General features: G+C 28.6%; 1 protein-coding gene across 2 annotated transcripts in view; it reads left to right on the top strand.

Annotated features, from left to right (window-relative positions):
- Positions 1–18,830, top strand: part of LOC107450819 (substance-P receptor) — a 231,668-nt gene extending 212,838 nt beyond the window's left edge. For both annotated transcript variants that reach the window (XM_087150392.1, XM_043043079.3), the window contains exons 4-6: positions 12,007–12,162; positions 15,493–15,714; positions 18,503–18,830. In XM_087150392.1, the coding sequence (XP_087006518.1) occupies positions 12,007–12,162; positions 15,493–15,714; positions 18,503–18,709 (585 nt within the window). In that variant the 3' untranslated portion in view covers positions 18,710–18,830. The remainder of the gene's footprint in view (positions 1–12,006; positions 12,163–15,492; positions 15,715–18,502) is intronic.
- Positions 18,831–19,639: the final 809 nt, after the last annotated feature.

Here is a 19,639-nt window from a genome sequence, read left to right as displayed (position 1 = left end):
TTATTTTATAAACTACAATAGTTTGTCTACAAAATTTAGATGTAAGGATGCAATTAAGCTAATGAGTTACAACTAATATTTTTACTAAATATTTCTCTTTTAGTGACTTATATTTATTACTCACTAGCCGCCTAAGGCGGCCAGCTGTTCGCCACGCTAAAGGTTTTCACAAATAAAGTTTTTTAAAACATAGCAGGAAATAAAGAATTGAAAAACCAAAGAGATCCAAGGTAAGTGTGATCGTTGATTTAAAAACAATTAAATTCCCATTTTATATATTATATAGCTACAACGCTTAAGAAGAAAAAAACTAAAATGCTAAATACATGAAAAGAACACGGAAACGAATTAATTTTTTATGGTATCAATTTCTATTTCTATATAATTTTTTATGGTATCAATTTCTATTTCTATATCGCTACAAAAATTATGGTCTTCGCTTAAGAAAAAAAAATTGAGCGTGGAAAGAAGAAGAAAAACTGATTATAACAATTATCAACAGCGACAAATATATCAAAGCGAAGCGTTCTATTTACGTATCGAATATGTTGCCACATTTTTAATACAAAAGTTAAACTTTTCTCCACTTTGATAAATATAAACTAATGCGAACCTTACAATTAAATTATTAATTCCTTCGTATATTATTGGTTTAAGTTGTCGAAAATTAATATTTCAAATGCAAGGTTCGGATTAGCATACATTTATAAGAGTGGAGAAAAGTATATGCATTTTTTAATAGTTTTCTGAATATGGCTCTTTGAAGACGAAAAAGCATAGATTTTCTTACAAAATGACTGATAACTAAAAAACTAATCTAAATTTTTGAAAAAGAAAAAAAATACTTCTTCATTATGTCAAAACACAATTATGTGCCAAGTTTTGTGCCTGGGCGAGGCTTCTGGGGCGATATATTGTGATTACAGACACACACACAGCCGCGTTTATTATTATGTATATAGATAATTGTTTTTATTCTGTGGGAGCATATAAAAATATTTTCCAAGGAAAGAAAATTTACTTTTTAAATTCAGAAACTTTTCAAATATTTGAACTACAGAGAAAAGTACACGTGTATTTTTCTGGTAATTTTTATCCCTGAAATCAAAGTTTCGTCATAATTGTAACTGACGCTGTATGTAAAGTTACGAAAAATATTTAAAATCTCAGGGAAATTTTTTTTTAAGTAAATAGATTACTTTATTTATTATTCTTGTGGTCATTCTCTTAGAACAGTTTGAGTTATATTTTTTTGCTGGCTATCACGATACTGTTACTTTATTAACAGTGTCATGTGTCTGAGATAATTTTTCTTCTTACTCTCCTTTTGTAACTTAAACTTGACACTAAGTGGCGACTACTTTACTTTTAATTACTTTTGAAGACTTACAAAAGAGAAGGATATTGACTTGAAAATTCTTGTTAATTTTTTCAATTTAAAACAATTAAAATTTCGAAAATTTTACTATATAATATTTCGTATAGTATAAAATTTCCCTGTGAAATTTTCTTTAACTTACACTTTTTGTACTAATAATTAAATGAACTATATAGTTGATAAATAATTATTTAGATCTGAATAGCTGAGTGTGGTCAGTATATTTTTTTATTTGCAAAGTTTGGTGACCATTGAGCATTATATGAGATTAAAAAGGAATTGGTAGCATAAGTATGATATTAATAATATATTTCTGAGTTGAATATTAATGATTAGTTCTTATAAACATTTAAATAGTTTTATGTTAATTACAAGTATTTATACATAAAACTTCCGCAAAAAAAGCAAACAATTTTAGTAAAATCTTAACAGCGTACTTTTTTAGCGTACTTATGAAATTTGCACTTTTTTAGCAGATCATTTATTACCTACTTCTACTAACCACTTCAATAATTTATTTATAAAAGTTTCAACTTTTAAAAATTGTAATAATTATGGGGACTGTAATGAATGGTCATTATTACTGTAAGGATAATTATCGCTGTCTTTTACAGTAATATTTATTTAATTACATTGATTCAGTGTAAGGTAATTATTACTGTAGAAATTACTGTACATCAGAATTTTGTGCGGTAACATGTTTCGGCATAAATGATTTTTACGGTAAGGAATAAGCCCCAAGTACCAGTAATATTTACCGTAATTTGATCCACAGCTTACTTATAGCAATACTTTAGACTCAAACTTTGCTCTTTTTTACATCTCACTTGGTATCTTCTTCTACTAACCTCATTAATATTTCATTAATTAAAATGTTTTAACTTTCGAAAATTAAATTTAATCCGCAAAATTAATCAGTGAATACCATATGAAACGATAATAAGCATAATTGTCCTGATGATAAAATAAGAATTTTATTCCAGAAACAAATTCGAATATTTCGAAGCATGACACATCTTGATTTCCTTAAAGTTTTGCCTTTACCAGATTTGGTGATTTCAGAATTCCTTTTGAAACTTACTCCTAACTCTTGCTAGCTACTACCTGAAATTTTTGCCTACCGTCTTAGTAATTTAAAAATAAAGGAAAATAGCCTTTATAAAATTCACACAGCTTAAACAGTTTTGAAAGCTTTCTTCTATGAGATAAATTTTAAAGAGAAAAAAAGAGATTTTTCATTTCAATTCGGCTCACGAACCAATAGTCCTCTATTAAGCTGTACGTGACTGTGCTTACTATATCCCCAATACATGCGGCCATTCATAGCTCTAGGGGAATGTGAAAAATAACCTTATTCTGAGATATTTTTCTCCGGGAAATTGTCCACATAACCATAACGGAGGAAGAACTTCCGATTTGGTTTGTATAAATCGTTCTTCTGATTGAGATGAAAGTTTCCCAGCAGCTATTTCTGAGATAGTAATGAAGTTAATAGACTAAATAATTTGCAATGATTTTCAGTAAAAACAAATGTTTTTGAAGTTTGTATACTAGTTTTGTTTTTTACGTAGAATTTAACACATCCTAAGAACAAAAAAAAAGTCGCACTAAGAAATTTTGACATTTCATATTATAATTTCTTGAATTGCCGGAACTTGAATAAATAAAAAGTTTAAACCGAAAGAAATCTCAAATATATATTATATATATATATATATATATATATATATATATATATATATATATATATATATATATATATATATATATATATATATATATATATATATATATATATATATATATATATATATATATATATATATATATATATATACGTATATATACATTTACGTATATACACATATATACATATACATATATATATATATATATATATATATATATATATATATATATATATATATATATATATATATATATATACATTTACATATATACACATATATACATATACATATATATATATATATATATATATATATATATATATATATATATATATATATATATATATATATATATATATATATATATATATATATATATATATATATATATATATATATATATATATATATATATATATATATATATATATATATATATATATATATATATATATATATATATATATATATATATATATATATATATATATATATATATATATATACGATAAAAAAATGGTTTTAATTTTAATATAAATGAACTAATTACTTGGAATTCTCATGTTTCTAGGAACATCTATTTATTTAAATACCACTTTAAATGATGAAATGAATAGAATTAGAAGAATATGTAATAATATTTTTTTATCCAAAAAGCAAATAGATAAGCTCTTTCAGAATTTGATAAAAAACAATGGATACCCAACTAAAGTAATAAAATTCTATATAAAATCATTGAGTTAATCGTATATTATTGTAGATATATTTACTAAAATTTTCTTTGTTAATTTATGTAATTTTTCCATGTTTCAAATCCATTTCGGGCAAATCCGTGGCCAAAATTATTTACTAAAAATTTCTTTGTTAATTTATATAATTTTTTCGTGTGCAAATCCATTTCGGGCAAATCCGTGGCTTAAATTATTTACTAAACAATGTCTGTTAATTTATATAATTTCAACAGGTGCTAATCCATTTGGGGCAAATCCGTGGCTAGAATTATTTACTAAAAATTTTCTTTGTTAATTTATATAATTTTCCTATGTGCAAATCCATTTCGGGCACATCCGTGGCTAAAATTATATACTAAAAATATTTCTTTGTTAATTTATATAATTTTTCCATGTGCAAATCCATTTCGGGCAAATCCATGGCTAAAATTATTTACTAAAAATATTTCTTTGTTAATTTATATAACTTTTCCATGTGCAAATGCATTTCGGGCAAATCCGTGGCTAAAATTATGTGCAAAACAGGCAGTTCATGTTTCTTCCTCTTTTTTATTTTATTATATTTTTTTCTTAAATAAATATTTCTTTTCTAAAATTATTAATTGTCAACTTCCTTAAATTATCCAGAATAATATTACCCTGCGCACATCCATTTTCGGGCCCATCCTTGGTAATTATCAAAACAAACGCACTTCAGTAATGCAGTAAGAACGCACTTTAATACAAAACTCCTCTAGTTACGCTATTAGCTCAATTTGCGCTTTTGTTTTCATTTTTTGCAATCTGACAATCTTGTTACGAAAATATTTTAAATCATTCTTGAAAAATTTCCCATTCATGTGCGTTCATTTGGATTCACTACTAGCTTTATAGATTTGATTTCATGTTTTATTCCGTTTTTCTTTATATTTTATTTTCTGTTTTTACGTGATATTTTTACTTTTTGTGTTCTATTTTATTTGTTGTAACTTTTTCGTAAAATTTTTTAGTGCTCCTCACATTATTGTATTGATATAATAGCTTTCACTAAATTGATACAATATTAGAAAACACTCTTTTTTGTGGAATAATTTTTAATCGGAATCTGGTTATATGGAGGGGCTCTGATAAAATAGATTTATTCTCTCAAGTGGATAATTTTTGTTAAAACAAAGATTAAAGATTAAATCAAATGTTCTAGAAACTTAAGAAGTTAAAAACAAAAAATCTATTTCTAGCAAATAAGGGCAGAATAGGCAAATAAAATTTTAACTTGTACTACTTGTTATTGGACTAGATTTTTTAACAAATTAAATTAACATGTTCTTTCTAAGAATTAGCAGTTTTAACTGTAAAAAAAGTTATTGCTTTTTTATTAAGAGAATAAAAGAGATGTTTTAATTACCAGCATTTTATGCTTTCAAAAACTTGACTACGTAAAACGGAGATTAAACGGAATTCTAAAAATTGTTTAGCTGTTGAAAGTTTCAATTAATTAAATCCATAAGTCAGATGACTAAGCAATTACAAGTTTATGTGCAATAGTTTTTAAATCTTTGTGTCTTTATTTATCTTTTTTTCGAATCGATTGTAAGTCATTCACCCGCATATTTTTAATAAAAACTTTCTTACAAATGCGAAAATATTTTAAAACTCTTAGTAAATTTTTCGATACTACTTATGTTTAAGAATTCCTAACTGTTCCTTGAAATGGAAAAAAAAACTTCTTTTATGAAAATTTGGAATTTTACTTCTAAACCTGCAGTTTTTTTCAATTTGTGATAAATAATGTGTGATAAATTAATTTCGTTAATTTATTTAACTTTTTAAAATATTTTCTGAATCATGTAACTTTTAAATTAAATAATTATTTTTTGTTTTTTAAATGTTAAACCATTGTTTTGGGAACTATAATGAAAGTTTTGAGCATTAATAAAGGCTTCAATAGGGAGTATCATTGAAAATATTTTATAAATTTTCTTAGTTTTGGTTCTTTTGTGAGCCACATTAGTTTCGAAGCAACTGAAAAAGGCCATCAAATTGTGAAATTCCTGTGTGACAAAACACACCTATTTAAAAACTCCGCACGTTTTGTTAGTTTAAAAAAAGTTTTGGGATCAGCTTATCGGAATACTTTAAATTTCTTTCGTTTCTTCTTACTACAAAAGAAGACATATTTACATTATTTTCCAGAAAATAAGACTTCTTTTAGGAACGTGCTTTAAAACAGAATTGGTATTTTTGTTCATAGATAACTGGAATATAACACTATAAGTTCAACTAGAATTTATTAGTCGGAAATTAAGATAAGTATTAAAACAAGAGAAAATTGTGGATCTGAAAATGCTCTTAAAACTCTTGTTTAATGTCTTTAACAGGAACAATTATAATGTTTAGGGAACAGCGAGAAGTTCTCTACCCTAGCAAGAAGATCCACAATTTTGTTCCCATTACCACCCACATGAGATTCACCACAATCACACAGGGCTTATCTGAGCCAAAAAATCCAATTTGGAAATGATATCATGTCGCAACCTATCTAGGACCCATAGCCAGTCCCTCAAGTATCGAAATGAGCTTTTGCTACCAGTCAATATCCACATATCAGGTATGCAAAAGTCCAAAGCAAGGCTCAAAGCTTATTTTAGGTGAATCATCGATCAGCAAATCATCGATCAGAGTATCATCCATCAGTGTATCATCGTTCTTAGTAAATCATCGATATTAGTGAATCTTAGAAATTTCTTAGTGAATCAGCATACGGTGTATCAACCATAGTCTAGAGCAGATGGAAATTGTATAAATAAAATTATAAAATCTGAACTTTCATATTAACTCTAAAAAACTCTTAATATTTATTTTATTAATTGTATAAACATTTTTCAATAGATTTGTTAAGTGATTTAAAATACTCTTATTAATTTTAAAACTTCAATCCTCAACTTTTAATTTATTAATCAAAGTATTTAAATTATTGTATAGCTACCATAATGATGCTAAACCCAATATGATTTTTAACTCAATGTATTTTAAAAATATATCATGATGTATGGGATAGGGGGCGCTGCGCGGCCCTGGTAGCCAGTTTTAATAAATAAAGGAAGGAAAGGAAAGCTTATTTTAGAACAATAAGTTCTGAGTGAAATACTGAGCTGAATGAAATACTATGGTCCAAGTTTCTAAGTCGGTATGTTGACTCTACTTATTTTTAAGCAAATACCACTTCCCGTTCCTCGTAAGTTAAATTTTCTGCAGTCAGTGTAGATTATCGAGGCTCATAAAAGGATTTTATTTATGACACATGGAGGGTCGATTGTTGTTACAACTCATGGTGCTTGATAAAACTCACTTTCAAGTCTACAAGAAAAGTTACATTACCAAGCGATATAGTGGGAATCAAAAGATTGAAAGGGCGACAGGAGTCAGCATCAATGTCCGTCAAGCCCTGCTTTCACATTATCCTCCGAAAGGGATATCCTTTTTCAACCACTAGTTATTTGTTGAACTTGATAAAGAGTTTTATGTTCTATTCCATGGCCCAAAACGTCTTAAGCTTAGCAATGTACTTAGGAAAATTTGCTTCTACTTTCAGGAAAAAAGCCGGAAAAATCAGCTTTAGAAAGATCAATATCACTGGAACAGCAGCTTTTGAGACCAGTGATAATTCTGGCTGCACTTAATTACATTCGATCTATTTTTTCCCCTTCAGATTAGTAAGTTCAGCAACCTAATAAGTTTTGCAACCATACTCACTTGTCAGCCATATTCATGCCAACTCTGATAGCCATACATAATAGTATTTTAACCAACGTTTACTAGAAATAAGTGATCCACTAAAGGGTTAATTTATAATGAATCATTCTCATTTATAAAGCACAGTTAACATACTCTTCTTATTTTCATAATGCATGGCAACTGCAGATTAACTAAATATTAACATAAAGTGGTAATAAATCAATTACTAAAGCTAATGGATATGTTTGATAGCTTAGCAAACTCTTAAATTTAAAAAACTTTGATATCAAATTTATATATTAGTCATTAATATAGTGGGCTAATAATTTTTTTCAAATATATTTATTAACTAAAAAACTCAAATTATTTTAATTATTTTGGCGTAATAATAGGGAAATCGAAAACGATGACCCTTATTTTTAACTGCAGATTTATTTTAGATACCTACATTAAACCGATTCTGAATTTTTTTAACCTTTTCGAAATAAAAAATAAAAAAAACTTTTCATCTAAAACAAGTTTTTATCTATAACAATACTCTTCAAATGTAAGAAAAGAATATTTTTTTGTTTTTTTGGTTTATTAGTGGAAACACTTCATTCCTTCTCTCAAAATAGCTCCCTTGTCGATAAACCAATAGTGAACAGATAATGAGAAGCAATGCTGTTTTTTTCTCCACAGTATGAAAAATCAACTAGTCGAAGCAAGCGAGCGTGTAAATATTTGAAACTTATTGCTCTCTCCACAGTTTGTTTGACAAAAATAGTTTTTGGCGTTCAAAATGTCCTTATGATGAGTTAGGCTTAATGTTTGTGCAAGCAACATTCATTAATAAAACTGATTATCGACGGTCTTCACTTTATTAAATTACACTAATATATAAGCTTATCATTATATACGATTATATTAATTTATTAATATTGCATGTTCTTAACTTTAATGATGAATATTAGGGCAACTATCTATAAGGAATATATAGTGTGTTCAAGCATAAATAGGATATGGAAAATAGTATTTTAGTGGTATAATATTAATGGACTATGCTATAGAATTAACTACTCAATTGATTTTGATGATTTCAGAGTTTAAGTTTTTGAAGTAGTTGAAGGGATTTCATTTAATGCAGGAAACTTGTTAAACTAAATTGATAAAATTCAAATTACAGATGAAAATATATTTTGGAATTACTATTTACTCCTCAGTTTCATGTTTATAAAGTTTTTGCTAAAAACTGACATATTTATGATAGAGTTGGGTATTATTAGTGATCTTTAAAGAACTTGAGGCAATATAATAATAAGCCACGTTGTTCATGCAAACGTTTACGAGGGAAAATGTTACATTTTTTCACTATGTCAAATGATGTTTTTGTTATTGTGCTGTTACCCTGGGAAACTATGAAACTTCTAAAGTACCTATCTGAAAATAATATTTATAAACAGTTGGTGGTCTTTGAAAAAGTGTGAGTTATCTCTTTATTGCGTCAGGCTCTACAATTGCTGTGTCAAAAGAAAAATATCACGATTTTTTAAAATAAAAATATTTACTTGAAAAATAGGGAAAATCTTGAACCAGAAACGGCAATTTGCTCTTGTTTTTTAAAATATCATTCTTGGTTTAGTCAAATCAATTTATAGGGTTTTTAAGCACTTGTACATAGTATACTTATAAATAATTTTACTCATAAATAATTCAAAGGCTTACGTGATACACCACTATGTTGCAGTTAAGTCGTGGTGAGTCTTTTAAAATGTTTTATTTTATATTATAACCGTCGTTGAACAGCCGACCTAATTTTCATGGGTTTACGACTACTTATGTTCAACTCCGTAGCCTTGTAATTTTGAACCCAATCCAGAAGACAAGGAAACTCATGGATCGAGTATTGGGAGAAATTTTGACTTCGTGGAGAACTTTTTGATGGAGCTAACACGTATTTGCGTTTCATGGAGAGGAAGACCGCCAGAACCTCCCACTGTTAGCCTGACGGCAAGGGGACTCTAACCTATGATCCATCTACCACTGAAGATATTTCACGTCTGCACTGCGGTCGGTGCAAGTCGAGTCCGGTTTTCGTCACGGGTTAGTATGCTCAAGTCATGAAACAGATTATTTAATTATTTGATACTTATAAAAACACAGATAATGCTGGAATTATTTTTAAACTAAAATTACTGTTTACTAGAAATAAACCTTTACTAGAAATAAATGGCCCACTAAAGAGTTAAAACAAACTTCGGAAACAATATTCTGAATTAAAAATCTCATTATTCATTCAAAATTCGATTATAATATATCAATATACTATGCTGGGGTAAGACAGAATTACGAAAATACTTATAAACTAAATCTATATAAATAATCGTTCATTTGACTGCAAATGTTTTGAAAGATTTTACCTAGCAAAACTGTTTATACGAATTGAAAGATCATGCTTAAAGCTCTAAGAAATGGTGTTCTTTTCACCCAAGAGAAACTTACATCGACCCAAATGAAGGGTTTAAAAGCTTCTTTCATTTTTTAATACCGCTTTAATTAGGTAAGCATTATAATATAAATATAGCTATCCTACAGAATGTTTTCAAAATTGCTGGTATTAAAACTAAAAAGACTTAATTATAGTATTAAAACTAAAGAGACTAATTAACTTCCTCTCTTCATTTAGTTTCATTCGAATTTTGGATACGTGAAAATGAAAAGCATTTCTAAAGGCTTCAAGCATGAATACGTATTATGCTATCATTTTTTTCGATGTAAAATCTTCGAAAACATAAGCAGCTGAAAGAGAGATTACTTACATAGAATTAGAATCGAAGTGTTTCCATACTTTTGTTCAAACCCTGCAACTTCATTTAATAAGTTTTAAATATTTATGATATTTCTCTGTAACTTGCAAAAAGAATAAGTAGAAAGTCTTCTCTTTTCTCAATTTTTTCAGCTGTAGGAAATGGTAAATACGATTCTTCAAAAATCTTTCTGTTAAAACGAGTTTTATTTTAAAAGCATAAAAAATGCGATCTACCTAGATATTTCTATGAAAAAAGTAAAAAAATCTTGGAAAACCAACAAATCTTATTATTTCCTTTTAAAAAAATCACAAATTAATAACTAAAGCAAGGCTGCTATTTGTCTTATTTGTCCTGAAAAGCCAGCCTGGTAGTAAAAACATTTTATTGTTATTCTTTCTTCAGAATATGTAAATTATCTGAAACTGCTTGCTAATGATTAGCAGTTATAACTACATACTATAGCCATTGCTCGTATAACATTCGATATAAGGGATGCGGGAGGGATTGGTTGAGTCATTTCCGTTTCAATTTTAATAAAGGTTTATTCAATGTTGACATTTAAATTTGCCATTTATATATTGTCCCCTGATTCATTTTCTTACTTTTCTCATCTTTTGAAGAAGAAGTAGATGTCCCTTCAGAGCAGGGCTATTTTTATAGGTTGTTGTGACAAGCTCGTGTATGATACTTATCCGGAATAGGTTAACCTCGTCAGACCCAAGGTACCCATTAAAGTACCTCACCAAATACAGGGTACCCACAACCTGAAAAAACGAGAGAATTGTGATGAACTTTTCTCAAAACTGCTTCAAATTTCCTAAAGTTAACTTCCAATTACTTTCATAAAATCAATTTTAAAGTCCTTCACACCACGATAAACAAAATTAAATTATTTTTAGCACATATGAATATTTCAAAGTATGTATATTTTTCAAAATTTAACTACCAGTTTAAAACAATATTCAGGCCGTACCTGGTCGAAATAAATCATGTTTGAAGAGTTTATAAATTACTTAAGTAAGAATTCCTTTTTATAGTTTTTTGTTCAAAATAAACAGTTAATTGACAGATGCTACTTAATAAAAAGTTATAATTAACCTGACTAATACTACTTATTAGCTGCAGTTAATCTAACTAACGCTACTTATTAATAGTTATAGTTAACGTGACTGACGCTACTTATAAATAGTCGTAGCTACGTTACTAACGCTACTTATTAATGGTCGTAGCTAACGTCACTAAAGTTACCAATTACTAGTTATAACTAACATGACTGGCTCTACTTATTAATAGTCAAAGTTAATGGGACTAACATTACTTACTATCAGCTATAGTTTATGTATACTTATGAAAAATACTTGAGAAGCAAGCATGAATCTCAATGCCTCCTAATCGAAACTGCGAAGGCAGTTTTGGAATTGGTGAGCGATGGCGAACAGGAGATGGTAGCCCCTTTGTTCATAGATGCGAACCGATTTCATTGTAATATTAAAATTAAGTATATGCAAAGATAGTTAAGTACAAAGTTTGGTTCCATCTTAATATTAATCCTTTTATGATCATAACTCTTCATAGGTTTATTCAATATGAAAATTTCAATTTTGCTTTCTTGTAATGCAAACCATTAGGTAAATTAACAAACAATAACATGTGATATAAATTTTATTTTAAGTAGGATTTTCAAAGTTTTTTTTATTTTTCAGGTGTACACATCAGTTGTATTCTTTTTAACTTTTCTTGTACCAATGTTGATTTTGAGTTATACGTATGGTAGCATAGGAATAAGGATGTGGGCTCACACTACTCCAGGAAACGCCGATGCGTCAAGAGATAGACAGCAACTGGTAGCTAAAATGAAGGTATTTCACAAACTATTCATTTTGAACACACATTACGTAATAAATATTAAAATAACTTGTAAAAGCGTTAGGTTACAGATGCTTTCACATGAGTTTGGGGCATATTTTTTCATTATTAGTTTTTGTGGGTGGGTGTTTTTTTTTCCTTGTCAATTTGAATTTTACATTGACAGTAGCAGGTTAGATGCTTCAGCAATCATTGTGCCACATCATACCAAAGTGATAATTAATTCATTTACCAATTTTTAATGACATTTTTGCCTTATAGCACAATAAATTTATATTTAAGGACTAGGAGTTTTGTTGTTTCGCGACATTAGACATTAAATAACATATCAAATTAAATATATGTTGTTTTAACAAATTTAATGACTACATAACAGTAACTTAATATTTTGGACTACCAAACATGATGACATATTGAATAAAATTTGTGCATGCATCACATTGTGCATGAAACTGATCGTTAACTTCTTAATCGTTAAACGAATATCTTAAACTGTAATTTACAATAGTATATTAATGGAATTTACCAAAAACTAATAATTGTAAAATGTTCAATTAGTTTAGATATCGATTCAAAAAAGTTTATCTTAAAATGCAAATTAGAATTACATTATTCTAATAATAATAATATTAAAAACAATCCTCCTAAATTCTTAATTTCGAAATCAAACAAAATCAAAAATGTAATAATAACAGTAGAGGTAATTTTCACCTTTAAATTAGAGAAACAAAAATAATTATTAGAAAATGATTGATTAAATTGTAGCGTAATAAGGTAAAATCGTAGAACTAAGTTATAATAATGGATCAACACTTTCAGTGCTTAATTCCAAATTTAGAAAGCAATTAATTAATTATTAACATTAGAAATTAATTCAAAATCAAAAACGTAATTGTAGGAGACTACGTAAGAAAAATGAAAAATACAGATGAATACTTTTTAATTAAGGATACAAATATGTTTGATAGGAAAACAAAACTTCTTTTAATTTTATTCTGATTACCTTAAAAAAAATATGGAAATTGATGTAGGAAAACTGGACCCATTCATATGAATTGAAGGGGAATAAAAATACACTGATAGCAATGAAAAATTGTGTTAGTCTGTTATGTTTAATATAAGGTTTTAAATTTTCCTGACGGAATTCATAAAACAGATGCCGGCTGAAACAAGCATGCATTCTAATAAGAAGTACTTAATTTTATACCCTGTTTGTGCTTAGTTTTTTCTGTATTTTACCTTAACCTGTTAGCGCTCTGCTTTAAAAGTGGTAGAATATCTTTGCTTACAGTAAGTGGATATATTTTTCTTTTACCTACCACTTTAGCTTTAAAAATTCACAGAGTTTTTGACCTTACATGCAAAGATAAGTATTTATATTATTAATACAATATAATTGCCTGAACTATCTAGTTGCCACTTGTTAATGATAACAAGCCAATTTTTTAGAAAAAGTGGTGCGCTTTTTTGTGTGCTCCAGTGGCGCAATCTAGGGCCTAGAATTCAGCTTCTGCCACACACATACGTTGCAGCCCGTTTTACAAGAAGAACGCATTCACACAACATCCACCCATCTGCAAATCGTAATTTTGTCCTGAACCAGTGATTGATCGATCTCATATCCAGTATCCTCAATGATTTGTTATGGGAACTTGCAGGACATTGTGACCCGGAGAGATTTAGCATGCACCAGTCACCAATTTGTACACGCGAAGTCTTCAGCCGGGGTGGGGGATCAAACTCACGACCTCTTGAACATGGGCCAAACGCCCTACCAACCAGGATATCACATCACATCTATAGATAGCCCCTGGATATCCCAATAAAGCCTATCAATGAAGCAAATGTGCTACCACTTTTTTCCACTTTTTAAGGAAGGAATCATACCTTTTACAAGTACTCTGGTCAGAAATGGGTTATTAAATATTTCTATTAGAAAAATGTTGATTTACTGTTTAACATAATTCCATTTTTTAAGAAATAAATGCATTCTACTGCTAGTTTCAAATGGCTGTTTCAATTTTTCCTCTTTTAGAACAGGTTAAAATGACATTAAAATTTTTATGAAATCAGTAATTATAATGAAGTAATAAATGGAAATAAATTGCCATAAGTTCATGTTCTTATCACGCTTTCTATCCCATTTGACGTAAGAACAATTAAGTTTGTGATAAAAGTTTAACATTAACCAATTTTATCACTAATATCAAACCCTTCCCTTACTTTCAGAAGTAATTAAGTACCCGTCGGTTGAAAGATTTGAGCATTGCTAGTTAGATAAATGAATTACAGGTGCTAAATAGATTTACTTTTAACTCATTAGTATTCTATATTCCTATTTTGATAATAAGTCTTATTTTTAAGGATAAAAACTTTGCGATTTAACTACTTCGTTTATTTTGAAGGAGCAAGATATCCGTGTCAATCAAAATAAAATAATATTATAATGAGAAAATATTATATTTCCTATATTTTATATACTACATATCAAGATCCTGTAAAAAGTTTGACAGCGACAACTAAATGTTTTAGGTGGCATTAAACGATATTTTACACATTCTTAACATTGTAATTATAATTTAATAGCTGAATTGAAAGTTTTTCCAATTTTTCTTAAACGACGATTTTTTTGAAAAAAAGATTTATTAGACAACTGTAGGCAGAGAATCAAACAATGAAACAGAGAACAAGAAACAAGAAATAAGAAAATAGAACAAGAAACAGAGATTTCTGAATAAACATGCTTTTTTCCGACGAATTCAGATTTGACAATAAAAAAAATTAAGTTGTGATAATCATCAAGATATACACTGAATAATTAACGGCTCAGACTTCTCCAATTTGCGGTGGAAACACTTTGTTTAATCTATAAATTATGTATCTGAAAAAATCCAATCAATAGATTATCTATTGTAATGGAATAATAAAAATGTATAGTTTTATTCTTTTATACTATAAAATGTTTCACCCAATCCTGGATTTTATAAATTGGAGACGATTTTTCAACTTTTCCAGTCAAAAATTTTCTAGCTAGAAATTTATTTCGATTTGAAATTTTTAGGCTTTTAAATTAAGATAATCTTGGGTATAATAAGATAATAAATTTTTAAATCTGAATAACTGTGTTACCCCTTTGGTTATCGAACAGGTAGAGTTCCAAACTGCTTATGTACAATATGAATAAAAAATTAAAAGCATATCAGTTGTTTTACTTATGAAAAAAGAAATACTAAGATAACTATATTTAATTTTTGAAAGAATTTCAAGCTCACTTTATTTAAAGATTAGAAATTTATGATCTTTTTTCTGTTCGCTGTATTTAGGTGGTTAAAATGATGGCAACTATAGTGATATTGTTTGCTCTTTGCTGGCTTCCAATACACATTTTTGGATTAATGGTATACTTCGTTCCCGACCTAGTGATGCCGATACGGGATGAAGATTTTCCAGGATTTGCAGCTGCATTTCTCAGTTGCCATTGGCTTTCTATGGCCAACAGCTTTGTAAATCCTCTTGTGTATTGTTTTATGAGTGATAACTTCAGAGTAAGTTCTAATAGTGATATAAAGTATGTAAAACATGAATATTTTGTGATACTGTAGCGATTTGTTTTATTCGTTGGTTTAATAATGGTTGGGTTAATACTTTAATAATGGTAACGCTGAGATCTGATGCAACTGATGACTCAACTTAATTAGGAAGATTTCGACAAACATAATGCTAACAAACATAATGCTAACAAAAATAATGTTAAATAAAAGCCAACAAAAGTACTTATTTATTGAATGAACCAATTGTTGCAAGATCACAAGATTCATTTCTAAATTTAATTAATACATTTCCTCAAATTCGCATTCTATGTCCATGTTTTTAGTTCGAAGGTGGGCTTAAACAGAAAACAACATGTAACAACGATAAACAGCTAGCTTCTTTGCCTCAGTAGCGTAAATCACGCGAACATAACGTAAAGATGCGTAGCATCTAAAATATAAATTGATCATGCGCAGTTGCTTCAATCTTACATACGGGAGCGCACGGAAGCTAACGTAAAAGTGCGAAATCTCCCTGTTGTCCCAGGACAAAAACCTATGTAAGTCATTACCAGGCGCTATATGTACCAGGATATAAACCATTTTCAGGACTAAAAACTGTGACAGTTTAGAATTATTATCGAAAATTTTAATAGTGGTAACACTGAGCTTTGGTACAACTGACGACTTAACCAAATTGTCCGACAACTCAATCGTTCGACAGAGCATTTTCAGGACAAAAAATTATAACAGTTTAAAATTATTATAGAAAACAAAAATAGTGCGTAGAGTCCCTCCTCGCGGAAGAAGTGAAACTTCGTAATGTGGAAATGAAAATAGGATGTTAGTACATTTACCATTAAAGTTCATAACATACGTTCATAACAATTAAAGTTCATAACATTTTGGCAGTGGCATTAAAAGTTTCACTTCAAAATATATATAAACCACATAATATAACAATATGCTTCAGTATAATACTACATTAACATTTACAATTACAATTAAAGTACATTTACAATTAAAGTTCATAACATTTTGGCAGGGCTAAATCCATAAAATAAAAATAAAAAAAGAAGAAGAAATTACAGAGAATAGTCTAAATTTGAGAGAAACTAAAATGTCGACTCACCATTTTATGTGGTCTACATTTTGTACTGTCTCCTTTTTTAGATCTCGTTTAAATTCACTCGTTAAACTTAAAACATAAGTATCAAAAAATAAATATAAACCACATAACATAACAATATGCTTCAGTATAATACTGAATCATATATTATATATATGTGCTGAGTATAATACTGAATTCAGTATAATACTAACGCAACAGTGCTTTCATACCCCCTCCATGGTAGCGTTAAACGTTTAACGCAACCTTGTTGGAAGTCGCACTAGGAGTTTCACTTCAAAAATTACTGTAGAAAAAAATTATGATAGACTAATATCCAAATAATTATTATTTTATTAAAAGTACTAATAACATAAGTGGTTTGAAGATGCAGTCATGGCTCGATTTAACGTCCCAGGTCGTCCAAAAGAAAACGGACGAAATAACGTTAGGTAATTACATTGTGTCACCAAAAATATAAACTTGAAATCTGAAAAATACCAGAATGAACTGGATAAAACCAATGCTTTGCATTCAAAAACTGACGGAATAACTGTTAATGATGCACCTTATTATATTATAAACTCTGTCGGCAATTGTATTACTAGCAAAATGTACTCGTTGGAAAAACATATAGTATTAGGATAAATAGGCAGTCAGTTGTCAGAGAGCTAATTTAAATTCTAGCAAACTTTATCGACACGATCTCCTTTTTGGAGGATTTCCACTCGGCTCTATTTGGTTGCACTTTAATTTAAGTTTTTATATCTTTTAAAATTTGTCACCTAATTAAAAAAAAAAGTCAAAAATAATGTTTTTATTTATTTAGAAAGAATACCAAAGAAGAGAGCGGGTTTTCAAAAGCCGCTGGATTAGAAAACCGCTGCCGGTAAAATGTAATGTCGGGCAATCGATTGCCTGGCAAATGAACAGATCCACAACATAGCTGTAGAGATATCAACCAACGGAACCAAATAGTGCTTATAACCACACGTTTTATACGCATTTTCGTAACATCAGAGCAAATGGAATTTATTTCCCAACAATCTTCCACTTTTTTTCTCAATCAGTTACAACTATAGAACTTATTCTCAATTACCATGAAAATGAAACAATTAGGAGAAACGCAAGCTAATTTTTGTAAGAAATGATGTAAGAAAATAGTACGTATAATAAATAAATTCAAATTTCAAGTATAGAAATTTTAAAACTTATATTGTCAAAATATACTCTAAAAGTCAACTTAAATTATTGAAACTTAATTGTCAAAATATACTCTAAAATATATTCACTGGAAGTTCGAATTTAAGCAAGGAAGAAAAAGCGAGAAAAACACTATCGAAATCTGTTGAGACACTATTAAAAATAACGAGATTTTAAATAATAATACCTGTTTAAACAGAGAATAAAGCTTGAAAATGTTTCAAATTAACTTTTCTTCAAATATCAACTCCTCTCCGTTTCTCTAGACTGTCAAACAAGTTCTGGCGTTTAAATATCCCCTTGTTAAAGGCATCAATTCGTCAATATTCGATATATCTTTTCTTTTCTTCGCTTAAATATATCTTTGCGATCTCTAATGTTTGACTTCATTGACAAGGATTCTTAAAATGTATGTTAAGGATATAGTGGGAAGTAGTTTGTTTATAGATAAAGCGGATGAGTTTACGAAATAATGACATGATTTCTTTTCAGACCGATTTAAGAAATTTGTTACATTGCCAAAGAGGACGCGAAAGAACAGAGCATCATGCTTCAACATTGCTCACAGGCTCATCGACATTAAAACACCCAATCGTGGCTCTCAGAGTGCTCAAACAAGATGATGACATCATCGTGAGACGGTCCTGCTGCAAGGAAAAGAATAACCGACCATCAAAAAAGACTGCAACACCAGACTGAATAAAGAACAAAAGAAATAAATGTGACCCCACCCTCTCTTCAATGTCAATAAGTGTATCATTTTTCGAATTATGTGCACATCAAAATTTTCATCATTTATTAAATTATGTTATGAAAGCTTTTTGTTTTTCATTATCATTTGACTTTATTTGTTTAAAATTCTAAAACTTGTTTTAAACTGTTACTTGATAACAACTCACAAGAAAGACATCAATTTTAAAACGTATAACAACAAATATATTACAAAAAGCAAAATCAGTAGGCTTACCAGAGTACTGGGAAATAAAATAAAATTATGAATAAAGTTTCTTATAAAACTGTCAAAATTGTCTCTCAAAATCAATTTTTTCAGAATAGCGCTGATAGATATTTCCTAATAGATATTATCATTACTTTTTTAAAAATTGGAACATTCAAGCGATGGATTTTCATATATCCTATTCGAAACATTATTACTATTGAACGAAACATTATTCTCAAACATTCGAAAGCTTAATAATCAGAGCTGTTTCTAATTCAGGAAGGAATTTCACGAGTTCGGATAGTTACCAAAGCATGGGAAGGTTACCAAATATGCACTCACTGCATTCTTTCTTGGTTCGAAATGTTACCAAGTGGTCTCAATCTACAAATTTAAAAAAGAAAAAAAAAACGGAAAATATTTTGCGTGACTGCTGCAAATTTAAAAAATTTTTATTTCTCTTTTATATTTGGAATGCAATTGCTCATTTTTAATTTCTTTTAATTTACTAAAATTATCGAGAAGTTAAAAGAAACTTCTTGTTTACTCGATTTCTTTCTACCATTTTTTACATTTTTCCAAGCTGTTGCTACCCTGAGTAAGACTTCACATATTGCTGGTAAAGTTATTTAAGATACAAATATGTATCTTATTAGCATATAATAGATTGCGTAAAAAAAGCAAGATGT

The sequence above is a fragment of the Parasteatoda tepidariorum genome, chromosome 8, assembly GCF_982258835.1.
Source record: "Parasteatoda tepidariorum strain Cologne lab strain chromosome 8, Ptep-v5.0, whole genome shotgun sequence".
NCBI lineage: Eukaryota > Metazoa > Arthropoda > Arachnida > Araneae > Theridiidae > Parasteatoda > Parasteatoda tepidariorum.
Note: the sequence above shows the minus strand (reverse complement) of the source record. Positions and strands in the feature narration are given on the sequence as shown.